The 26847-nt window shown below is 44.1% G+C and overlaps 2 protein-coding genes and 1 long non-coding RNA gene across 3 annotated transcripts in view; 1 reads left to right on the forward strand and 2 right to left on the reverse strand.

Annotated features, from left to right (window-relative positions):
• Nucleotides 1-26847, reverse strand: part of LOC119123962 (major histocompatibility complex class I-related gene protein-like) — a 106194-nt gene that overhangs the window by 61951 nt on the left and 17396 nt on the right. The window lies entirely within an intron of this gene.
• Nucleotides 5050-26604, reverse strand: LOC119124117. Its single transcript, XR_005098183.1, has 3 exons — nt 26481-26604; nt 14947-15742; nt 5050-5095 (listed from the first exon to the last, which is right to left on the reverse strand). It is a non-coding gene; the product is annotated as an uncharacterized LOC119124117 (long non-coding RNA).
• Nucleotides 8604-11858, forward strand: LOC119124102 (collagen alpha-2(IX) chain-like). The gene is made up of 3 exons (XM_037253782.1): nt 8604-8723; nt 11005-11060; nt 11132-11858. Exons 2-3 carry the CDS (start codon nt 11021-11023, stop codon nt 11617-11619), a joined length of 528 nt encoding a protein of 175 aa, XP_037109677.1. The 5' UTR covers nt 8604-8723; nt 11005-11020; the 3' UTR covers nt 11620-11858.

Raw genomic sequence — 26847 nt, forward strand, 5'->3', positions numbered from 1 at the left:
AGTTAGGTTAATGAAAAGAGAGGAAAGTGACGTTGTAAAGAACCATCCGTGACAAGATTTTCTTCAAAAATTGTTGTACCATGATTTTCTTCACAAAAAAAAAAAGAAAAGAAAAAAAGAAAAAAAAATTTTTTTTTTAAATTGTACTCATGTATAATGCGCAACCCAGATTTTAGGACAATAAATTAGTTACATTTTGCGCATTATACATGGAAAAAAACAGTATTTAATTTGTGAGTAGAATTAAAAGTAATTTAATTGTCCATCGAAGTGCGGGCCCGTTCCTATTTTGTCGGGCCGCACCGGACAATTTTGGGGAGTAAATTGCCTTCATAATTATTTGAGGGATGAGCGCATCTCGTTAAACATTTAATTCGTTTAAATATTTGTTTTATGTAAGTAAAATAACGAAGGTTTTCAAATTCGACTATATGGATTAGTGGTAGAGCTATAATTAGTAAATGTCCGTCGAGCAAGGGCCAGTTCCTATTTTGTCGGGCCGCGTCAAAGCTACGTTGGATGATTTTGAGGGATTAATTTGCCTTCAAAATTAATTGCAGGATAATTATAATTCGATTAAATCATTTTGATTCGTATTAAGTAAAATATTATTTTGTTGAAAACGATCGAGTTGGTGGAAGCACTCCCACGGTTAAGTGTTTATATATATAATGTTAGAATTAGTGATTTAATGCATTAAATTCATTTTCAAATACTATCATTGCCATACTTCTAATTTGATTTTTTTTCGAAAAAAGGGAAGTAGGCTCGCTACTTCCTCAACCCAGTAGAGCGGGGCCATATCATGCGTTACTTCGGCAAAACTAGTGCTAGGGTGCGCTAGACCAACGAATCCCTGAGGCCTTAACAAAGGCATCTAAAAAATATCCGTAACGTAATACCAGCATCAGACAACCGAAGGGAGCCATCATTATGGCGCGGTCATTTCGACGACTCGCCTCGAATTGAGTTACTCGGCTCGCGCGTCGGATGACTTGAAAGGGATTGGCGTCGTAAAGAAATTAGATTCTAGTAGAATTAATTTAACTCGGGTGGTTAGCGTACGGACGAGTCCCTTCACCCCCGGCTTATTGAACCCGTTACCGGGGAGCCGGTGCCACTTTAATAAAGTGCGCGTTTGACAACTTCCATCCACGGAGGTGAAAGAGAGCTCAGTAGAGTAGGACCGGGCGTGCGTAAAAGCCATGTCCGAGCCCCATCCACCGTCCCTGGACAGCCACCCGGCCGAGTGCCGGCCCCCGACTTCAATCCACGGAGGTGAAAGAGAGCTCCGTAGAGTAGGACCGGGCGTGGGTAAAAGCCATAATAGTTTTTCAAACCTTCTGTGTCACTCCAAATCCTTAAATCCTTCAAACTCTTCGTCCGCCGTGTCACTTAGAAACAAAGCCGCTAATGATGCTGGTAGTACGTGGGGCCCTTCGTCATCTTCGTCGTCCCATGATCAATGTTTGTCCTTTATGTAAACAACCGCCGCGCCACGCCGCGTCGCGCTGCTGACGTCACTTGAAATTCAAATTACAGTAATCCCTTGCTATATCGCGGTTCGTTTATCGCGGTTTCACTTTTTTTGGGGGGGAAAATTTTTGAAAAAAAACACATATAAGTCGCTCCTTATTATAAATCGCCCCCCCACCCAAACTATGAAAAAAACCGCGACTTATAGTCCGAAAATTATGGTACCATTCCAAACTGTCAATGTAATTGATGGTGAGTGTGAATGTTTGTTTGTCTGCACTATGTGTCCTGCGATTGACTGGTGACCAACTCAAGGTGTACCCCTCCTACCGCCCAAAGACTCCTTGGATAGGCTCCAGCACGCCTGCGACCCTCGTGAAGATAAGCTTGGAAGATGAATGAATGAATGAATGAATGAATGAACGAATGAATGTGGATAACAGAAAATTATTTTATTGTATCGAAGCAAAGCTAAATTGATTTTTAAAAAAGTCAATCTATTTTGTATTTATATCGATCACGTTTACCAGGCTTCATGTAGGCCAATCATGACTGCCTAGCTAACAAGATTAGGTCAATGTGGCAAGTAGACATTTGAAACATTTAATGATGCTAAGTGGAGAACTCTAGTTATAGATTAGTTACCATGCATCACGTGTTACCATCTCGTGTGAAAATCGCAATTGTATTTGTCTGAATAATTTGGACACAAATCTCTCCTGATTAGGTTTAAGGGGGCAATTACTTTTTTCAGAGGGTTAGATAGGTTTGGATCTTTCTTGGTAAATAAAATTAATTTAGAAACTGCATTTGCTGTATCCTTGGGTTGTCTCAGTGTGATATTAACATTGATTGGATGAAATGAAACCTTTGTGTGTGATAAGTGTGCACATAACACAGAAATAAGGTAAGGGGCAAATACTTTTTCACAACACAGTAATTTTGAGACGCCGTACTTGAGTTTTAAAAAAAGTCAATCCATTTTGTATATACGTATATCGATCACATTTACCAGGCTTCATGTAGGCCAATCATGACTGCCTAGCTCACAAGATTAGGTCAATGTGGCAAGTAGACATTTGAAAAATGATGATGCTCAGTGGAGAACTCTAATTACAGATTAGTTGCCATTCAACAAATGTTGCTCGCCAAGACTCGCCCATTAAAAATATTTATACCTGTGTGAGAAATATCAATTAAACGCCTACACTAATAACCCTAATGACAGCGTGACCTTTCCAATAGGCGTACAAACTACAAAGCAAGTTGCGTCTTTCATCAGCAGCTATGAGTCAACAGAAAACATCAGAGCAGTACCGACAAGCGGAACAGCAAAGTGATTCTCCAAAAGCACATTTCTTTGGGCGTGGTAATTGTTTTGTACATCTTGAAGTGTTCTCAATAAACACAGCATCCATATTGGATTTGCAGTGGATTAAAAAAGTCAAAACGTGAAAATCCCGAATATATTTGTGGATTGAAATAACTCGTGAAAATCTTGAAGATATTTGTGGATTCAAAAAATATGTGAAAATGACAAACATGACGTGTGAAAATCGCAATTGTATTTGTCTGAATACTTTGGACACAAATCTCTCCTGATAAGGTTTAAGGGGGCAATTACGTTTTTCAGAGGGTGAGATAGGTTTGGATGTTTCTTGGTAAATAAAATTAATTTAGAAACTGCATTTGATGTATCCTTGGGTTGTCTCAGTGTGATATTAACATTGATTGGATGAAATGAAACCTTTGTGAGTGATAAATATGCACATAACACATAAGGTAAGAGGCAAAGACTCTTTCACAGCACAGTAATTTTGAGACGCCCTACTTGAGCAGTCACTGAACGCACCTCAACTTTACTGACAAACTTGTGTGAGTCACAGATTAGGCCCCTCGAGGGTGAAGCCAGAGGACAGCCATATTGCCACTGTGACTGGCAACCTCAGTTTATTATTATTATTATTTTTTTTTTCAGAAGACACTATTCTAAGTACACATTTCAAACTAGGTTCCAAGTATGGAGTTATGAGAGCCTCTCCAACAACCAACATCACTGTTTGCAACGACCATTGAGAGTATATTACCCAGAGTTTGCCCTCCAGAGTTTAGGTTTATATTTTGCAATGAATTTGTCGCAATGGACTTTGCTTTCATTTCATTGTTGATGGTTCTGACAACCTGATGCAAGCAAATATTAAAGTAACATTCAGAGATATACAGAGCGCATAAGGTGTAGACCATCCTTGGGCAAACTACAGCCCGCGGGCCACATCCGGCCCACGGGGCCTTTTAGTAAGGCCCGCCAAACCAGAATAAATTGTATTATTAAACTTTCTTTATGGTCATTTTCCCTGCAATGACTATGTTTCCCCAGTAGATTGGGGAAGCGTCCGCCCGCGCATTTACTCCCGGAAGCCGTGTCAGAAAGCTCGGTGCACACTCACAAGTGCGTGTACGTACTCGGTAGTATGGAACAGGCGCACTCCACACTCTATTTCTATAAGTGCCGAATTTCGAGTGTGGGCTGTAACGTCAGCATTCTCGTAATTTGCGCGCTGAGCTTTCAGATACAGTTTTACGCTAAAGCCACTCACAAACCTTCTCGTGTTGAAATGAGTGGCCCGAGGAAAAGAAAGGTGGACACTGAGTGACGAGTGTTAAAAAAGAGTGGACAATTTGGCTTGACCTACGTGGGTGAGCAGACGTTCAGCCACATGAACGTCAAAAAAGCCCGTCGCAGATCTAGGTTATTGGACCGATACCTCAGTTCTATCCTAAAAATGACCACAACAAATTTTACTCCAGACTATGATGCACTAGCAAAAAAGGGAGACCAACAATGCTATTCCCACTGAAAATGAAGGGGAGTTTCTCTAGTTTGTTGTAAAAAAAAAAAAAAATGCATTTTGAAAATAATTTGTACAAATAGCAGGGAGTGAAACTAGCGGCCATTCTCATTTTCAAACAATGCAGGATGCTCAAGGACATTGACGCACTGTCTGTTTGCGACTAATCTTAACTTTTAAAGTTCTTAAGGTCACTAGATTCAAGATTCAAGAATTTTTATTGGCCATGTTTGAGCATGCCAAACAAGGAATCTGACTTCGGTACATCTTAGCCTCTGTTCAACATTTGGGTGACTAACAACACTCAGGACATGTGCGAAAATTGACAAATATTCTCAAACATCCCCTGATCTTAAACTCCCAGGAGGGCAAGGAAAAACTCAAAACTCCTACTAGGGGAAATGAGAAACCTTGAGAAGATACCACAGGATCCCTCTTCTAGGATGACCAGGCTGCAATGGATGCAGAGTGGACACATAGTACACATAATACAGACAATTCAAAATAAAGCGTTGAGAGCAGGATGTTATTGCACAGCAATGACTCTGAGACTCTACGAGTGGTGTGAGTTCATCAGAGCGACAGCCTGGGGGAAGAACCTGTCTCTGTGTCTGCTGGTTTTGGCGTACAGAGCTCTGTAACGCCGTCCGGAGACTGCAACCTGGGTGCACGTTTCCTGGTCCTGGACAGGTACAAGTCCTGGATAGATGGGAGGTTGATTCCAATTATCTTTTCTGCAGTCCCGATTGTCCATTGCAGTCTGTGCTTGTCTTGTTTGGAGGCCGATCCAAACCAGACAGTGATGGAGGTGCAGAGGATAGACTGGATGATGGCAGTATAGAAGGTCTTCAGCAGCTCCAGTGGCAGGTTGAACTTCCTGAGCTGTCTCAGAAAGTAAAGCCTCTGCTGGGTCTTCTTCCGGACAGAGTCTATGGGGCTGGTCCATTTCAGGTTCCGAGAGATTGTGGATCCCAGGAACTTGAAGGTGTCTGTGGAGAGAATAGTATTACTGCGGATAGTGAGGGGTGAAAGTGGTGAAGGGTCTCGCCTGAAGTCCACTGTCATCTCCACGGTCTTGAGCGGGTTCAGCTCCAGGTGGTTTTGGCTGCACCAGTGGACAAGCCGCTCCACCTCCTGTCTGTACGCAGTTTCGTCACCGTCCCATCACCGGTGTTTGTGAGTTAAAGCTCTGCTCTGGTTTTCAGGTATCTGTCACCGTGTTCCCGTTTTGATATCTTTATTACCGTAATTTTCGGACTATAAGTCGCAGTTTTTTTTCATAGTTTGGGTGGGGGGGCGACTTATACTCAGGAGCGACTTACATACATATATATGGGGTTTTTTCACTTTTTTGGGCATTTTATGGCTGGTGCGACTTATACTCCGGTGCGACTTATAGTCCGAAAATTACGGTACTTTATTTCGATGTATTCTTTCACAGATTCTTCAAGATGATGTATTTGGTCAGAATGTTTTCCGTTTGATGTGATTTCGCCTCATTAGATAAACATCTTTCATAAATCTGACCTGCAGGCGCTGAAGTGATGGAAACTGTTATTCATAATAACAGTGTCTTATTTAATGAGAATAAGATCGTAGTTTTTTGGTGAAATATATATTTTTTAATGCTGTCAATAATTTCATTTGTTTTCAAAAAGCTTTTTTTGATTATCCATGCTTTACTACCTACTAAAGGCCAAAACCTTTTATGCAATGACCTTTACGTGTCGTTTATATTACTTCACACAAACACTACATCCATCTGCACCTGGTTCGGTCCCCCGGTCAAAATTTAGAACCCAATTCGGCCCGCAAGTCAAAACGTTTGCCCACCCCTGGTATAGACAAAACAACCATCCACACTCTCATGTGCATTTAACACATTTGCCAGACTCATAGGTACAACTGCATGCCATAATTTCCACCGTTGGGACAGAAAATAATGGAAAAATGTTGCGGAGAAATGAATGTATTGAAGTCGGCCTGGCTAGAGGTTGGTAACATAAGCTGTCCATCGGTGGATTAACTTCTCCCTACGGTGAGTAAGCAGCATTATTAGTCCAGTTCCTGCTAACCATTTTTGGCACCAATGGAGTTAAAGTAGGTAATGCGGAATATTTTCTGAAAAAAAAATGAATCAAGTGAAACTTTCTATTTTCAATGGAGAACTTGTGTCTTTTATGAACGAGCAAATGATAAACAACCATTTGAAACAAACAATGGGAGGAAAACATCGAAAACTCGTGTGCTGTGTCACTGGTATCGGCACCCTTTCCTGGAAATCAGGAAAACAAAGGAGCTGTCTGAAGACATCAGAAGTGCAATCATTTGCAAACACAACACTTTCAAAGTGCGGAAAGCCACCCCCAAATACCTTGGTATCCCTTTTTTAACTGTATTTGAGCATGTAATTTCTGTTTTGCAAACTGATGACGCGAGACCAGCAAATGAATGAAAAGGTTATGGCATTTTCAATAAAGGCAGAATAGAATGTGGTGAGAATGTCCTTGTTGACCCCAAAATATTGAAATTTTCTGAGTAGGTACTGTCTTTTATGGCATTTCCTGAGCATTTCCTCTGTTTTAGAGGAATACTTGAACAGGTTGCCACAGTCAGCCACCATGTATATGTTGATTTGATTCATTTACTGTTTTGTTATTGATTATGTTCCATCCATATGTTCCATCCCGAAACCTTGGTTCACAAAATCCTGATCTTTTATTGACTCCAAGAGCCAAAAAGAGCAGGTTCGGGAGCAATCTCTATTTGGGCTTCAGAGCTCTGGAATGCCCTGTTACATTTTCCTAGTTCTTTATCATTAATGCGTTGCACGGTGGGGCACCAGGTGGCACGTCCGCCTCACAGTTCAGAGATTGTGGGATCGATTTCACTTCTGGCCCGGTTTGCATGTTTTCCCCATGCCTGCGTGGATTTCCCCCGGAGACTCCGGTTTCCCCCGACATCCCAAAACATGCTTAGTAGGCTGATTGGGCACTCCAAATAGCCCATAGGTGTGAGTGAGTGTGCGGATGGATGTTTGTCTTTGTGTGCCATGTGATTGGCTGGACCCCGGTTCAACCCCGCCTACTGCCCGATGACGGCCGGGATAGGCTCCAGCACGCCCGTGACCCCCGTGGGGACAGAAAATGGATGGATGGATGGATGGATGGACGGACGGACGGACGGACGGACGGACGGACGGACGGACGGACGGACGGACGGACGGACGGATGGATTACTCCTATGGTGTGGAAAGTGTTTGGACTTCTGTCTGGATTGTGAAACCTCTGTGCCACAGCCAGGCTCAGCTCTCCACCCATCAGGCCACCGTTTACGGATTGAGGATTACAATGTAGCTTTCGCGCCCGTTATTCTATTGCGTGTGGCAGGCGGGTCTGTAGCTACACACTTCTTGGTAGCTAGCATATTTGACAATTCAAACACAGAATTGAATATTTACAAATGATGAATACACACACTACCCGGGACCTGAGGTATACTATAGGCAGAAGGATGCTGTGGATGGAGTCAACAGGCAAGAGAAGAAGAGGGAGGCCAAAGAGGAAGTCTATGGATGTGGTGCACATGCAGAGGTGGTTGGTGTGACAGAGGAAGATACAGAGGACAGAGTCAGATGGAAACGATTGATCTGTTGTGGTGAACCCTAACGGGAACAGCCGAAAGACGATAACTGCAAACACAACAATAAAAAACATAGTATGTGAAAATCCTGAAAATATTTGTGGATCCAAAAACAATGCGAAAATTACGAATATATTTGTGTATCCAAAAAACACGTGTGAAAATCACAAACGTATTTGTCAGAATAATTCTGAAACAAATCTCTCCCGATAAAGTTTAGGGGGCAATTACTTTTTTCACAGCGGGTCAGATAGGTTTGTATCTTCTTCCCCTCTTTTTGCTTATGGGTACATATTCTTAACACACCCCACTGTCCTTTCTGTACCAAGTGTGCAATTTCATCCTGATTAGTCATTGCTGTTTACCAAGCGAATAAAAAAAGGAAACATGTACCCAGCATACAGGTTGTTTGAAAACAAGAGAACTCCAAGTACAACCACAAAAGGCTACAGCGTCGGTGACCTTTTGTCTGCCCTATTCACTTCAAAGTAACTTAATTAACTTTAAAGTGGCAGAAGAAAAAAATGCCAATTGGCAGGATTGCACCAATGGAAACTAATTAATTAATGCAATTTTGTTAAAATGAATGAAGAAGCAATTAAATGCCTCACCTTAAAGGCTACACCTTAAAGGCGGCCGGACCAATGATTTAAAACCTCTGCTGAACGCCTTGAGGAGATAGAAGGTTCACGGGAGTAGGACCAATACCAACGCAAGAGCCGAAAGGGTCTCCAAGAGCCAACTTGACTAAGCGTGGTGAGTACTTTCTCTCTTTACGGCTATGTTCACACCGCAGGTCTTAAAGCTTAATTCGGCTATTATGGTGAAATACGATTTGTGTGCGTGTGTGTGCGTGTGTGTGCGTGCGTATGTGCGTGTGTCACTTGATGGTATGCACAATAATTTAGAATGATGAACACACACACACACATTAAAAAACATGGAAAAACAATGACACACCCAATACAACATCAATGTTAAAAAATGGTACACCTCACACAAAGTTGAATAAAAGAACAACACTCGGTTGACTACATTTTACTTTAAGCTAGTTCGTGCAATCAGACTCTCTAATATGGACAAAAACCTAATTAAAAGCTGTTTTGAATGAGTTGTCTGCATTAAACAGCACTATGTGCTTTTTTTGTGTAGGCCACTATGAGACTACCTAAATGAAACAATAAAAATGGCACAAGTAATGACCAACTTAACTGACAGCAGTTGCACCGGAGGTTCAGTTTTGAAAGAGCAGAGTATCTCCTTGTATAGTATGTCCTCTGCATAGATCTTGTCACCAAGCGTAGCGTAACAACAAATACTTAATTGAAGTTGATAAAATATGTTTTGATAAGACAAAAAGTCTTTCACAAGCACAAACAAATGCAAAAAGGGAACAAATAGGGCTGGTATCAGGGCGCCGTTAGCATCTCCCAATGCGTGTGCCAGGGGCTTAGTGTGACTGTGGACTTTGAATAGCATGGTTGGTGCTAGTGTGATGGTCATGTTCGTAGCATTTGAAGCAATGACAGTATAATAAATGAGCAATTAGCAATTGCACACATTTTAAGTACCTCCAAAAAAATAGTTTTGGTTGCTATGAGGATTCCAACAGCAACGACATGAAGATTGGCAGAGAGTTGTAAGCCCTATTGCCAAGGACAGTCTAGGTCAGTGGTCCCCAACCTTTTTTGCGCCACACGGACCGGTTATGTGTCAGAAATATTTTCGCGGACCGGCCTTTATGTAAATAAATACATTTATGTAAATAAATTATACATTTTTAATAAATATATAAATACGATGAAATAAAATGATACGACTGGCATAAAAACAAGTAAAAACGACATAAAAATAAAACTCACCATTACGTTGAATTAGTGGGAGCACTGAGCTTGTTTCTCATAAACAAACCGGTCCCATGTAGGTGTAATCGGAGACAATGACACCCGAAGTGGTTAAGGTTTGTCTTTTAATACAGGATGCTTGGTCTCCATGTGCCGAAGCAGTTTTGAAGGCTTCATTACCTCGTCAGCTAGCCTGTCGCCACATATTACGCAGAGTGGGCTTGGTGCGTCAGTCATCTGTTGGCGATAAATCCATATTTTAAATAGGACTCCAGAAATTTTCTTTTAAATGCAGCTTTCCTTTTCTTAGAAGTCGTAGCCTCTTCTTCTTCTGTCTCCTCATTGGGCTTTTTTCCCATTCCGAAGAAGCTTTCCAAACATCTCTGTTTCTTGCTCATATTTGCTTGCTTCGCGGGCTCGACTGAGGTGACATGTCACATGACCGGGACGAGTGTCTTGACCTGAATTAATTTATTGTCGATAAACAAAATATATATTTTTTTTCTGTGCGGCTTGGCGGCCCGGTACCAAGTGACCCACAGACCGATACCGGTCCGCGGGGGTTGGGGACCCCTGGTCTAGGTAACCTGTGGCAAGCGATGGAAACTGAGCCCTGACAAACTCACACTGTCAAAGCAGCCATTTCTCACATGATGCCTCCCTGATAGACTTCCTCTAGATCAGGGGTGGCCAACCAGTCAGAGACTAAGAGACACATTTTTTACTGTGTTACCGCAAAGAGCCACATCATACACATGAGCACACATCAACTATCACCCCCAACTGAGGTTTGACTGTATAAATATATATTGAACTCAAGCGAAGCGAACACGCATGCTCTGATGAACTCACACCACTCATAGAGTCTCAGAGGCATTACTGTGCAATAACATCCTGCTCTTCACACCTTTTGAATTTGTCTACACTGTTTTTGCCATTATTCACATGTCCTGAGTGTTGTTAGTCACCTATATGTTGAACAGAGGGTGTGTTTTACCGAAGTCAAATTCCTTGTTTGGCACGCTCAAACATGGCGAATAAAAACTCTTGAATCTTGAATCTTGAATAATGTTGATATGAACGTAAAGGAGCCGCATGAAACCAGGCAAGGAGCCGCATGCGGCTCGCGAGCCGCGGGTTGGCCACCACTGCTCTAGACATATCTTCACTGTTCCTTTTCACTTGTCTTTCAGGACATCATAAGCCATAATGATCATTCTCAAGGTGTTCATTGTTGCCCTCCTGTTTGGTAAGTCATCTCACTCCAGGTAACAAAAAGTAATTTAACGGTTACAGAGATGTCAATGTCAACTATTGCAGGAGCCAGCTGTCTGGGTGCACAAATAAAGAGACAAGTAAATGTTCCTCAAGATGACAGTCCACCAGGACCACCTGGCCCTCCAGGACCACCAGGGCCAGATGGACCAGATGGTCCAACAGGACCAAAGGGTACAACAGGACCAACAGGACCGACAGGACCAATAGGACCAAAAGGCCCACAAGGACCACCTGGAGCAGATGGTGACCCAGGAGCAGAAGGCCCACCAGGACCACCTGGAGCAGATGGCCCACCCGGACCACAACCCCCACCAGGACCACCTGGAGCAAATGGCAGACCAGGACCAAGAGGTATTCGAGGTCCAGTTGGACCAACTGGATCTCCTGGACCAGAAGGACCACCTGGACCACCAGGACCACCTAGTCCACCAGGACCACCTGGACCCCCAGGACCACCTGGTCCACCAGTATTCTTTCCGAATTTTCCTCAGGCACCATGGCTACCTTGGCCACCAAGACCATGTCCATAAGGCCCAGGTCAAAATCTGCCAAGTGGCCCACTACCAATTTGGCCACCTGGGCAAAATTAGGTTAATTAATTTTATAGCCCAGGGGTCACACAGACCACCTGGTACTGCAGAGGAAAATTATTCACCTGGACCACCACCTTTTCAGGCTGGGCCACCATTTGGACCACATTCTATTTCATATCCCAATTAGCCACCCAGACCAATAATACCAGACACCAGTACAGCCACCTATTTTCCTGGATGAAAACCACCTGGACACCAAATTACCAACCTACCCCACCACCTGGACCACCTTCAGGACACCCCCTGCCATTACGGTTTACTCCAGCTAAAAACAACTCACCTGGAATAGCACCCTGCCAACCTGGATCACTACCTGGATCATCTGTTACTCTGGATGAAAACAATCAACCTGAAATTTGACCTCGCAAACCTAAACCATCGCCTAGACTTCCACCAAGACCTGCCTGGCGAACACCAATTGCTCCAGAAGAAAACAGCCCACCTAGACCACCACCTTGTCCACTCGCACAACCTGTTACTGCTTATGAACACAACCCATCTGGACCACTACTCGGACCACCATCCAGTCCACCACTTGGGCTTCCTGAAGATGTAACCCAAGACCATAGAAACCAACTTGTTTTTCTTCCAAAAGAAAACTTGTTTGCATTTTCTGTTTATCAAGCATTCAGTCCTAATCATAGAAATCTTAGAAAATGTGTCCATCAATGTCTAAATGCAAGATTTCCATCCTCGCTACCCGCATTCAATTATAACAATAAAAATGATTCTCTTTCTGAACGACTTGTGACATGAGATGCTCTTTCCTTTGTAATCACAGACACAATTGTGCTTCCTGGGTATGAAATCAAACTGCAACCACTTACTGCCTTGTAAACAAATAATAATAATAACATATAGTTATAGTCCAACAAATGAGAAACCCTTTCAAATCCGAGGTTTCATATTACACAATAAATTAATAAATGAAAATAAATAAATGTAAACCTCATGCTGTAGCTAATTTACTTTTCACGTTCATTTAACTTACAGGCACTACTCCCGGGTTCCTAAAATGTGACACAAAGACCAGCAGGTTAAGTGCTATAAATAGAATTTTATACATTTCAGTGATCACTTCACGTGATCCATCATCACATTTGATCTTACATTCATAATCATGATAGTACTTAGGTGGTCTCCTTTCCCTCTTTGGATATTGGGTATTTTCAAGACTCTGACCCTTACCTGCAATGATGTCTATGTCCTGAACTTCAGCTTTTTCAACACTCTTACCCTCACCTGCAGTGATGTCCGTGTCCTGAATTTCAGCTTTAGCTTCCTGTGTGATTGGTTTCACTTCATCCATTTTTGGAAACGCGGTTTCACTCCTCTCCCTGTACAGGATGGAATCACTCATAAGCGTCGGCGGCGAGCATGGGTCGCTGCTGCAAGACAACCAAACATAACTTTCCACACAATCTCGGTGTCGATGAGTGTGTTCTCTGCATTTTCATAAATTACTACCCAGAGATGTGGTGTTCGCTGATCGTGGCTTTGATATTGAGGATGTGTGCTGGGGTAAAGATCCCTGCCTTCACAAAAGGACACTGTCAGTTGGAAACTAGAGATGTGGAAAACACAAAGAAAATTGCCCATCTCCGAATTCATGTGGAAAGGGTGATTGCAACTGTCAGAACAAAACACACATTTTTGTCAACAAAAGTACCATTCAATATTGTGTTGCCATGCCAAGGTCAAGACAAAACATGCCTTGACAAGATTGTGTCTTTATTTTGTGCTCTGACCAACATGAGCAAGAGTGTTGTGCAAAGTTGAAGGTGTCTGAAATAAATATGCCATGACATACAGCCGAGTAACATGACAGAACAGTCTAAAGTGACATTAGAATGACTAACTACAGTAAAGTGGCCAAAATCACTTCTGCCATTAGTGTAGACAAACTTTCATGAGTTAAGCGAGTGCTGTGATCACGGAGCATTGAATCAAGGATTCTTCGGGCTACACCAATGAGTCGCTCCCATGAACGCCCCATGTGTGAGGCATGAGGCGGGTTAACCACCCAGAAGCATTCTTGTTTGTGCAGGTACCGCTGCACCGTGCTGTCTGGTTGATCTACACTCAGCCCAAGTTCTTTACAGGCCCCAAGGAAATTTGTGCCGCAGTCTGACCTCAGTTGTTTGGCTGGTCCTCTTATGGCAAAGAAATGCCTCAACCCGTTTATTCAACTTGAGGTGTCCATTGAGGTAATCACCTCGATGTGAATTGCTCTGGAGCTCATGCAGCAGAATAGTATGGCCCAGCACTTGCTCTTAGGTTGCGTCCCTCTGGTGCGTCTGGTGGGAATGTGCCAGGGTCCGAAAACATCCAGGCCCACATACGTGAAGGGAGGGCAGGTTGTAAGGTGCGCTGCGGACAAATCTGCCATTTGCTGTACCTGTATCCGTCCTCTAAGTCTGTGACAGGTGACGCACTTGTGGATAGTTGAGTTAACGAGCCGCTTGCCTCCCAGGATCCTTTGGGAGAATGACGGGGTTTTTAAGTTCAATGGCCACATCCGCATTCTTCAGTCTGCCTCCAAGGCAGAGGAGGTCATCCTGTAAGACTGGGTTAAGAGAGCGTCGGCAGCCTGTAACCTGTAATAATTAACCTAGCTTGTCCTGTCTTAACAAAAGTAGTAGAACAAAGTGCTAAGATCTTTTGAACTGATTGACTAGCTGCAGAGGAAGCAATCAAAGTTGCTTTGTTTACACAACGTCGTAAAAGACCCCCTGCTATGCTTTGATCAGCAGGCCAGGGGCTTCAACCCCATCCTGTACATGTACAGTTCGCTTCAATCTCAGGAGCAGGTGCATATTATCCTATGGAGTAGCTTTGGGGAATGGACTAGAAGATAAAATGAAGGAAAGCAGAAATATAGTTCTATTTAAAAAAATGTATAAAGGAATGATATTTGCAAATTACCAAAAAGAGGAAAATGAAGGCGACTACTGTTAAGCTTTTGGATTATAAGATATTTTTGTTGTTTTACTTTTGTTCTTTTGAAGTTTTAATGTTCTCACTTGGAACTAAGTGATGGATAGTGGTAGGACATGCTAAGCCTAGGCTTCTTCCTACTCCTTTTTGAACAGTGATATATATTGTTTGTTGTTTGTTTTATGTTGTTTGTTTTTTATTGTTTTTATTCTTTAAATCATGTTAAAAATAAAGATTCATTCATTGAAACAAATTGTTTTGTAAAACTTGCACCACAACTGAAATAGATGTGTTGAATACTGAATATTGATGACCGATCTTACTCACCATTCGCTTGTTGCCGCGGTGACATTCCGTTACAACAATTGGGCCTGTTGTCTTCTGTAAACAAAAATGCCAACGCCCACCGATAGCACCATGGTGGCGACGAACACGACTGTGGCCACAATGATGATAGTGTGATCCACAGGCTTCACTGAAACACCAAGTACAGAGTTAAATTGAGTAAGTAATCCCACTCGACAATGATTGAATGATTGATTGATTGATTGATTGATTTGGAACTAGGGTCTGACAGAAGCCTCAGCCTGTCGATTATATAGGTCGAAATTAGCTCTCTTCAAAGACCGTATTTTCTGGACTATAAATCGCAGTTTTTTTTCATAGTTTGGCCGGGGGTGCGACTTATAATCAGGTGCGACCTACGTAACTCAGGCAGAGCGGGAATCGAACAGCGGAACCTCATGTTACCGCACGACTAATCCATCAATATTGGTTATCATAATGTGTATTGTAATGTGTTTATCGCATCATTCTTGTAATGGCGCTCGCAATTGTAGCCTGAATCAAAGTACCGTATTGGCCCGAATATAAGATGATGTTTTTTGCATTGAAATAAGACTGAAAAAGTGGGGGTCGTCCTACATTCGGTGTCTAGACATTATGCCCATTCACTTGTGCGCAGCGGTAAGTTAAAGGTTGCTGGTATCGACTGAGTATGTTGCTGTGATCATGTGCGTCTTTGACACAAAGTGAGTATATACATTTCATTGTTACTACTGTCTACTGTTGTGCCGTTTGTCTGATCGCGGTTTGTTTCGCGTGTTCGCCGTTTGATTGATAGCTTCGGCGCGCTCCTTTAAGTTTGCCTCGCATCGTACGAGTAGCCGTTACGCAGCGGCACGGTGACTAACGGTCACCAGCAAATGTATTTTGTTGTCTCTATGACTTGTGTTTGGTGTGTTGCCGAGAGCATTTCATTTATGGTGATTTACAAACCGAATTCGGTTGAAGTTGGGAAATTGTGTAAAATGTAAATAAAAACATTAAAACGATTTGAAAATCCTTCTCAACCCATATTCAATTGAATACACTAAAGACAACATATTTAATGTTCAAACTGATAAACTTAATTGTTTTTTGCCAAATAATAATTAAATTAGAATTTCATGGCTGCAACAGGTCCAGTACAAGTTGGGGAAGGTGGCAAAATATACTGAGAAAGCTGAGAAAAGCTAATCAAACACCAATATGGAACATCCCACATGTGATCAAGCTAATTCGGAACAGGTGGGTACCATGATTGGGTATAAAAGGAGCCTCCCCAAACATGCTCACTCATTCACAAGCAAGGATGGGGCCAGGTTCACCACTTTGTCCACAACTGCGTGAGAAAATAGTTGAACAGTTTAAGAACAACATTTCTCAAAGCAAAATTGCAAAGAATTTCAGGACTTCAACATCCACGGTCCATAATATCATCAAAAGGTTCAGAGAATCTGGTGAAATCACTGCACGTAAGCGCCACGGCCGGAAACCAAGACTGAATGACCGTGACCTTCGATCCCTCAGACGGCACTGCTTTAAAAACCGACATGAGTGTGGAAAGCATATCACCAAATGGGCTCAGGAAAACTTCAGAAGACCACTGTCAGTAAATACAGTTCGTCACTACATCAGTAAGTGAGGGTTAAAACTCTACCATGCAAAGCAAAAGCCGTTTATGAACAACATCCGGAAACGCCGCCGGGTTCTCTGGGCCTGAGCTCATGTAAAATGGACTGATGCACAATGGAAAAGTGTTTTGTGGTATGATGAGTCCACTTTTCAAATTGTTTTTGGAAACACCGGAGGTCGTGTCCTCCGGACCAAAGAGGAAGCGGACCATCCGGACTGTTATCAACGCAAAGTTCAAAAGCCAGCATCTGTGATGGTACGGGGGTGCATTAGTTCCCATGGCATGGGTGACTTACATTTCTGTGAAGGCAACATAAATGCTGAAAAGTACATACACATTTTGGAGCAACATATGCTGCCATCCAAGCGACGTCTTTTTCATTATTTCAGCAAGATAATGCCAAGCCACATTCTGCACGTGTTACAACAGCGTGGGTTCGAAGTAAAAGAGTCCAGGTTCTCCCCTGGCCCGCTTGCAGTTCAGACCTGTCTCCCATTGAAAATGTGTGGCGCATTATGAAGTGTAAAATACGACAGGGAAGACCCCGGACTGTTGAACAACTGAAGCGGTTCATCAAGCAAGAATGGGAAAGAATTCCACATGAGAAGCTAAGAAAATTAGTCTCCTCTCTTCCAAAACGTTTAAGTGTTATTAAAAGGAAAGGTGATGTAACGAAATGGTAAACACGCCCTTTCCCAACTTCTACTGCACGTGTTGCAGCCATGAAATTCTAAGTTGATTATTATTTGAAAAATAAAATAAACTTTATGAGTTTGAGCATTAGATATGTTGTCTTTGTAGTGTATTCAATTGAATATAGGTTGAAAAGGATTTTCAAATCATTGTATTTTGTTTTTATTTACATTTTACACAATTTCCCAACTTCAACCGAATCCGGTTTGTAGTATAGCGGAACCGTTACGCGCAGTTAATTATGTAATGTGTGCCGTCGTGTTGTTTGACATCAGAAGTTGAGCGTTGACTTACAGTATCTCACAAAAGTGAGTACACCCCTCTCATTTCTGCAATGTTCTAATTATATCTTGTCATGGGACAACACTGAAGAAATGACACTTTGAGACAATGTTAAGTCGTCACTGTAGAGCTTGGATAGCAAAGTAAATGTATTGTTACTTCAAAGTAACTCAAAATACAACAATGAATGTGTAAAATGCTGGCAACGAAAGTGAGTACACCCCAACTGAAAATGTCAAACTTTGACCCAAATGTCAATATTTTGTGTGGCCACCATTTTTTTCCAGCACCGCCGTAACCCTTTTAGGCATGGAGTTTACCAGAGCTTCACAGGTCGCCGCTGGAATCCTCTTCGACTCTTCCATGATGACATCACGGAGCTGGTGGATGTTGGAGACCTCGAACTCAATGCCTAAAAGGGTTACGGCGGTGCTGGAAAATCCAGCAGGTTCCAGGTCTCCAACCTCCACCAGCTCTCTCACCCCCTCCATGAGATTGTGCGATCCCTGAGCAGCTCCGTTAGCGGCAGACTTTTGCACCCTCGGTGTAGGAAAGAACGGTTCCGCAGGTCCTTCGTTCCCTCTGCTGTCAGACTTTACAACATGCGTGGCACCTGTTAAATTAATGTGTTTCGTCTCTACTAGCGGTACTTGTATTTGTCCTTGTCTGTTTTTTACCCTTTTTTGAAATTATGGCACTTGTTTTATTCTTGCACTTGTATTATTCTTGCACTCATATGTGCTGCTGTGACGAGTGAATATTCCCGCTGTGGGATGAATAAAGTTCTATCATCATCATCATCATCAATGTAGACAAAACCGTAAAATAGATACACAGGTTCAAGTAACAATAGATAATGTCAATATTGAACAAGTTTATGAGATCACATTTTTAGGAGTAATATTAGACAATAAATTCTGTTGGAAACCTCATATAAGATACGTTAGAACTAATGTAGCAAAACATATTCTGGAGCAGAGAATGTTGTATACTCTGTATGGTTGTCTTGTCTTACCATATTTGACTTACTGTGTGAAGATATGGGGAAATGCACACATAAGCACTTTAAACCATTAATTATTGTTAGGGTTGATAGATTAGTTTGATCCTATGCTTATGTTGGAATGTAACCTGTAATAATTAACCTAGCTTGTCCTGTCTTAACAAAAGTAGTAGAACAAAGTGCTAAGATATTTTGAGCTGATTGACCAGATGCAGAGGAAGCAATCAAAGTTGTTCTGTTTACACAACGTCGTAAAACACCCCCTGCTATGCTTTGACCAGAGGTCAGGGGCTTCAACCCCATCGTGTCCACTCTCACCCCCACCCTGTTTCTCTCAATAAAAATGCTCTTGCAAGAGGCCTGAGTCAGACCTCATTCGATCATCGCTGTACGCACAGCGACGAATGACTCTCCATTTGCAAGTGCTTAAAAAGGGCATACTGTCTCCCGTGTGGTTCTTGCAAAAATAAGTTAAAGTTAAAGTCCCAATGATCGTCACACACACATCTGGGTGTGGTGAAATTTGTCCTCTGCATTTGACCCATCCCCGTGTGATTTTGATCCATCCCCTGGGGGAGAGGGGAGCAGTGAGCAGCAGCGGCGCCGCGCTCTGGAATCATTTGGTGATCTAACCCCCCAATTCCAACCCTTACTGCTGAGTGCCAAGCAGGGAGGCAATGGGTCCCATTTTTATATTCTTTGGTATGACCCGGCCGGGGTTTGAACCCACAACCTTCCAGTCTCAGGGCGGACACTCTACCACTAGGCCACTGAGCTGGTTAGTTAGAGTGAGCACCACGCTAACATTTTGGTGCCATGACCCGGATTCTCTCATACCCGCCATCTGGCTGACGGAGGAGGACGTGCTGCATTGTCGACAAGCCAGCGTCCATTAGGAGGACCTGGAAAACAAAGTCCTGGGAAGAGAATTCTTCGCTGGGCCAGCATCTTAGGTCTGCCTTCGTCTGACAGAGGTGGATTGACGAGGTCCGGCAGTGCAAGGAACCAGGGGACAAGTAAGTTAAAGCCCTAAAGTTGTGTGATAGTGTTGTTGTGAAACGCGTAAAAAGTTAAAGTTGCACAAGATATACGGCTTTGGTTTGTCCGAGCTACGAGACATACGGCTTTGGTTTGTCCGAGCTATGAGAAATACGGCTTTGGTTTTTCCAAGCCAAGAAACAGCTGGGATTCTAGTCCCAATGGAAGGAACGGGCTAAGAAAAAACAGAGCTTCTTTTTCCTAATTGAAGAAGGGCGTAGATTCTTTTTTTTGTCCGTTTTCTTTCCAAGCTGTTTGGGAGGGTTTTACACCCATCCTGGATAGGCCTAAAAATAAAACGCGCTGGAGTTTGTGTGGTTTAGTATGACTGGTAGGATAAATTGGCTACAAAGAGAATTTGTGGAAAGGTCAATTTAAACCTGCATTGAGGATCCTCAAAGAAAGAAAAAATAGTGAAAAGAAAATGGTATAAACCTAAAATACCAAGTTAAGATGGGAAATAAAAACGGTAAATCTCTAGCTCTTGAAGGAGATGAGAAGTTCATGGCGAGTAGATTTCTTAATTGTATGCAATACATGCCGAAGTGGAAGAAAAAGTATGGAGTATAAGGAAAGTTGCAAGTTGAAATGTGGAACGTTGTGGTAGAACCTTTGGAGGGGAGTGTGGCTAGGAAGCCAAAGGGATTGAGAAAGGAAAGAAAAGAGAGAGAAGTGCATTGTGTTAAAGTGTGGTTGAAAGCTTCAAAAAGAGAGCCTCCCCTTCATTTTCAGTGGGAACAGTGTTGTTGGTCTCCCTTTTTTGCTAGTGCGTCATAGTCTGGAGTAAAATTTGTTGTGGCAATTCTTAGGAGAGATCCGAGGTGTTGGTCCATTTACTGTGACGGGTTGATGTTGATGTGGCTGAACGTCACGTCGCGTACGTCGAGCCAAATTGGCCACTCTTTTTTAAACACTCGGCACTGTGTCCACCTTGCTTTTCCTTGGACGACTCATTTTAATAGAAGGATTCCAGGGGAAGGTTTGTGGGTGGCTTTAGCGTAAAACTGTATCTGAAAGCTCAGCGCGCGAATTACAAGAATGCTGTCGTCACAGCCCACGCTCTAAATTCGGGACTGATACAAATAGAGCGCGAGTGCGCCATGTCCGTACTACTGAGTACGTACACGCACTTGTGAGTGTGCACCGAGCTTTCTGACACGGCTTCCGGTAGTAAATGCGCAGGCGAGCGGTTCCCCATCTACTGGGGAAACGCAGTCATTGCAGGCAAAATGACCAAAAAAAATGTTTAATAATACAATTTGTTCAGGGTTGGCGGGCCGGATTAAACGGTTCCGTGGGCCGGATGTGGCCCGCGGGCCGTAGTTTGCCCATCCCTGTTCTAGAAGATAAATAAAAAATTAGAATGTGCTGTTCTCGTGTGCGTGAGAGGGACCAGCTCATGATCGACTGCAGGAAATGGCCAGCCTGTGACGAATCATTTGTGCTGGGACCTACCTTTCGCGCGCGAGAGCTGTGCATGTGTGTGCGTATGTGTTAAAATGATGAAAATTGGCTAAACTTTTAGTGTAAAGAAATTTGCTAGACTGTGGTCTATCCAACTTGCACCGCAGAACAGAAACGATTTTGAAAGATAAAAATGAGAGGAAAAGAGAGAAATCTGTTTGCGAGCAGAAACTGTGCATGTTAGTGTCGAGCCCTCATGAGAAATTCGTAAAAAAAAAAAAAAACGACAGAACATGCTTTATGGAATTGGAAGAAGCAAAATTGTGAATTTAAGACATTGGAATGCTACATTTAATAGGAATAATTGATTGGTTGTGTTATAAGATTATACAAACTTCTATATGCGAGCTGAATCTGAGAGATTGAGTTCTTTAAATTTAAAAACAAAGAAAAAAATTCTGATTAATTTGCCAGCAGTTTTTTTTTGTGTTGAGTTTTTTTTGGACTGGTGGATTGTTCTATCAGGAACCTTGAGTTGAAAATGGTATATGAATGTTGTGTGGAGAGCTTGGATGAATTGGGACCAATGTGATAGAAAGACTCCTTTTTGGAGACTGTGTGTGAGATGCAATGAGCATTGATGAATGATTGCCTGAATGAAAGGAAAATACAGGTCGAATGGTTGAAGTTGTTGGAGGCTACTATGGAAAATTAGTAGAGTAAGTTAGTTTTGAGTAAGTTAAATGCTAAGGGAAAAAAACAAAAAGGGTTGCTTTTGGATTGATAATTAACTAGAGAAAAAACTGGAGAACCAGTAACACATGCAGAAGATGTGTGAACTGGGAAATTGAGAAGCGTTTTGGAAAGAAAGTCAAATTAAATGATGATAGAATCATATGTAGTAAAGAACACATTCTCCCAAAAACGTTTGTCAAGGTGTGAGGCATGGGCGTTGCCAAGCCTCAGAAGGAGGGAGGGAGTAGGGCAGATAGTGAAAGATAGTAAAAATACAACACTTTACGACATATGAATTCTCTAATACATTTGGCGTCATACCATTAAGTTAAAATTTTCTCAAGCTTTTCAAACTTTTGCTGTAAACAATTGGAAAATGATTGAAAAGTGACTAAATAAGCAATGAGGAAGTGGTGTAGGTGTTAAGGGCACGCGCTTATGCGCTTCCCTGGCTAATCAACACTTGTTTGAATGAAAAGGAGGAGGGGGAATTGGCTGGGCTTCCTGAGAAACTGTGGACAAAGGGCCCATCTGATGTTGGACTTTTAATGTCCATTACCCCAGTACAAATCCAACCAAGATCAGAGAATCTCCTTTAAAACAGGAGGCAATAAATGGGAAAGCCCCTGTCATGAATGGTCTTTGGGAGGACTCATTAGGAAGTGCTCAAACTCTTCCCGCAAACACTCCTATCTGCCCAGTTCAAAAGGGCAATAAAATTGACTACAAGAATTGCAAAGAACAGACGAAGAACAGTCCTTGGCATGATCAGAGCACTCAAACTGAAAGATGTGTCAAATGCAAATTTACTGCTGCCTGATCTTTCTTCCCCACAGGTCAACAACTGCTCCAAGCCAGGAGACTGGGACGACATAAAAGTCATCAAAAAGGACAAACTGGGCCAGCCATGGTGGGAGGGACCATTCCACGTCTTGCTGACTACCCCCACTGCACTGAACATTGCTGGAAGGCCCAGCGAAGTTTCACCTCAGCCACTGGACGTTACAGAGAGTGCTGTACCCCATTTTCGGAGTTATGGGGAAGTCTGACTCCAAAGGGGCCTCGTTGTTTAGGGCGGGGCGTCTCAATGTTGGTGAAGAATGGAATCCATAAGATCCCCACTCTGACTTGGCAATGGGAAATATCGGTGTTTCTGCCATCCTAGTAGCAACGGGGCTCCACATGCCAGGTGGATCCTCTGCTGCGTTGTGGTTGGAGCGTGCTATGGATTATGGGCTCATCTGAATGGACCGATTGACAATGTCAACCGTGGAAAACGATGGTCACACGATGAGAACTTTGAGGACTGGTCAATGGGACCCCAGAAACCCATACGAAACCAACACTTGGTACCGGTGTGTGACGTTCACTGTGCGATCCCACACACAGGAGGGATGCTGTGTGTTCCAAACTCAAGTTCACCCGGAGGCCAGAACAATGACTGTCACCGAAGCGAAATGCACGACATCTATAGGTGGAGTTGGATTTCAACACCGTGCTGTCACAGTCAGTGACGCTACCCCTACCGCCCTGGACTCGCAGAAATGAATCTGTGATCGAACTCTTATGGATTAATCCCAATGTGACTGTTGAAGGACGACAGTTGCCACAAGTGGCCTAAACAAAGAGGCTACCTGGAATGGACTACACGTGTTTCATCGAAGAAAATGAAACCCACGAATGCATTAACGACTGCTCTCCAGGAGGAAACTGGATGGGAGCTTTGGACATCACCGCTGAGTGCCAGGATGGGAGAGCCATTTCAAGGCGTAAGGGCTCTCCTACCAACATGGCTGCACCATCGGACGGGACGTACTTCATTCAGAACGGATCGTGGCTTTGTGGTCACAAGAGTTGTCCGATGCTGCCCGCCAACTGGACAGGAGTGTGTGCACCAGTGTGGGTGACAGACCACACCTACAGGATACAACATCATCAGCTGACGACAGCACACAACTCTTCTGGACGTCGACGCAGGGCGGTTGCAACCTTTGACCCTCATGACCCTGTCTGGGGTGCGAATGTTCCAGACGACCATAAAGTATGGTCCGTCGGAGACAAAGTTGTTCATGCGCTTTTTCCTTGGATCGGAGTTGGAAAACAATCACTCTTCATCGAGACACTGAACTATCGTTTTCAATCCTTTGTGAATCTCTCACGGCAAGTCAACGATGGAAAAAATAGAAAGGTTCAGGCTATTAGACTGATGGTCTTGCTAAACAGGATGGTTCTGGACTTGTTGACGGCAGCACAAGGTGGCGTGTGCCACATTATTGGGACTTCCTGTTGCACATACATACCAGGAGAAAATGACACGCATCAACGACGCCATGAATTCACTGAAGAACAGCGGGCCATGTCAAAAGACAAAGTCCCACATCAATGGGATTTCTTTTCATGGCTATTCTCTGGCAACTGGTGGCAACTGCTGTTGAAATTTTGTGACTCCTGTGCTTGTTGTGCTGGTGTTATTGTGCTTATTTACGACCTGTGTTGTCCCGTGTTTGAAGTCTGCTGTATCAAAATCTTTATCTTCTACCATAGCACAGGTGCAAATACAACATATCAGACGTGTCAAATGTGATGACTATGACGCGCTGCGGAAAGATGATTGCGATGATGCTGTTTAGCCGTACATATTTTACAGAAACTTAATGATTTGACCATCGAAAATGCTTCGCAAGTGATGGATACAATGATGTACTGTTTCTGTTTTTCTTATGTCTTTTATTGATAGCATTCTCGTCACGAATGCGGGGTGGAAATGGAGCAGGGCGACCAAGTGCAGCTTGGACCAGGGTTTACTGGAGCAAACTCAAAAAGACGCGGCAAACTGACATGACTTACTAACAAACCAACAGGACTGACCGTAAAAGACGTGGAACGAAAAGACAGGGTAACATTACCAAAGACAGGAACAGGAACCAAACAGACATCATGACAGTAACACATGCAATGATCCGACGGTGAGCGAGGGGCAGACAGGACTTAAATACAAAACACGAAACACGAGGCAGGTGACCGCGGTTACATTGATTGAGGTGACACAGGAAGGGAGGGGCGACGCGAACAGAAACTATGGCAACCTAGACACATGGCAAAACTGGGGACGAGACATGACAGAACCCCCCCCACGAGGGACGGCTCCCGAAGTCCCAAAACCCCAACCCCCCACGGCGGCACGCGGGGGGGAAGCGCACCAGTCCAGACGACCCTACCGGTTTTAGAAACAGCCTGAACCGCGCTCGGCGGCGACTGTGGAAACAACTGCACTCAGCGGCGTTCAGGGGCCAAGGGCCACACTCGCGGCACACACTGGGGACCTGAACCGCAATCTGCAGCAACTTTAGGGGACAGAACTGCACTCTGCGGTGTTCAGGGGCCCAGGGCCACAATCGCGGCACACACTGGGGACCTGAACCGCAATCAGCAGCACTTGGGGGGACAGAACTGCACTCGGCGGCGTTCAGGGGCCCAGGGCCACAATCGCACTGGGGACCTGACCCGCACTCGGGCGGCAACTCACACAAACTTGAACCGCACTCGGGCGGCAACTCACACAAACCTGAACCGCACTCGGGCGGCAACTCACACAGAACCTGAATCTCACTCGGGCGGCAACTCACACAGAACCTGAACCGTACTCGGGCGGCAACTCACACAGAACCTGAACCGCACTCGGGCGGCAACTCACACAGAACCTGAACCGCACTCGGGCGGCAACTCACACAAACCTGAACCGCACTCGGGCGGCAACTCACACAGAACCTGAACCGCACTCGGGCGGCAACTCACACAGAACCTGAACCGCACTCGGGCGGCAACTCACACAAACCGCTCTCGGGCGGCCACTCACACAAAACCGCACTCGGGCGGCTAAAAAAAAAAAAAGTCCTCGCCGCAATCAGCCACATTTGAAAGTCCGGACCGCGATCAGCGGCATTCGTACGCCAGAGCTGCACGCAGCAGCAGGAGTCCGTGTTCAGCAGTGGGAGCAGGGTCTGTGACGATCGCGGGTCCGGCATTGTTGGCACGAGGCCCAGCAATGCCGCGGGTCCGGTGACGCCGGGGAGGAGCCCGTTGGCGGCCGCGAGTCTGATGGCGCCAGGAGGCACTCCGATGGCGGCCGCGGGTCCGGCGTTACGGCAGCGAAGTCCGATCGCGCCGCGAAGCTGCTGTCGCCAGAAGCACTCCGATGGCGACCGCGGGTCCGGCGACCGCGGGTCCGGCGTCGCGGCAGCGAAGTCCGATGGCGACAGCGGAGCCGATCGCGCTGGAACCTGCACGGACGATGGACGTGGATCGGGCGTCGCAGTGGGAGCTGGTGGTGGAGGGTCCAAGCGCTGGTTGCTGTGATGGTCGGATCATTCTGTCACGAATGCGGGGTGGAAATGGAGCAGGGCGACCAAGTGCAGCTTGGACCAGGGTTTATTGGAGCAAACTCAAAAAGACTCGGCAAACTGACATGACTTACTAACAAAACCAACAGGACTGACCGTAAAAGACGTGGAACGAAAAGACAGGGTAACATTACCAAAGACAGGAACAGGAACCAAACAGACATCATGACAGTAACACATGCAATGATCCGACGGTGAGCGAGGGGCAGACAGGACTTAAATACAAAACACGAAACACGAGGCAGGTGACCGCGGTTACATTGATTGAGGTGACACAGGAAGGGAGGGGCGACGCGAACAGAAACTATGGCAACCTAGACACATAGCAAAACTGGGGACGAGACATGACAATTCTGGTCGCCTCAGGCAGAGGGACCGTGTGAGACTTTTCCTGCATTAAAACATCTTGCCGCAGGTTGTTCACTCACACACTAAATTTGGACTGGAGTATTGAAGAAACACCTCATCTTCACTGGAAATTATTACTGTCATTGTTTGTTGTTTTTATCATGTATCATCCTTCACGATCCCTAACCCGTCCCCTATCATCTGTTTTTTTATTGATTTTTTTTAATATTATTTTTACTATTCTTCTTTCTTCATGTATTTGTATTTGTTGATTGGGGTGACAATCATATGATAAACAGGAGGGATATGTTAGGGTTGATAGATTAGTTTGATCCTGTGCTTATGTTGGAATGTAACCTGTAATAATT

Source organism: Syngnathus acus, chromosome 6, assembly GCF_901709675.1.
Source record: "Syngnathus acus chromosome 6, fSynAcu1.2, whole genome shotgun sequence".
Taxonomy (NCBI): domain Eukaryota; kingdom Metazoa; phylum Chordata; class Actinopteri; order Syngnathiformes; family Syngnathidae; genus Syngnathus; species Syngnathus acus.

Coding starts and splice junctions, on each gene's coding strand:
- LOC119124102 (XM_037253782.1), top strand. CDS start 11,021: ATGATCATTCTCAAGGTGTTCATTGTTGCCCTCCTGTTTG. Junction 11,061..11,131: donor CATTGTTGCCCTCCTGTTTG/GTAAGTCATCTC, acceptor CAACTATTGCAG/GAGCCAGCTGTCTGGGTGCA.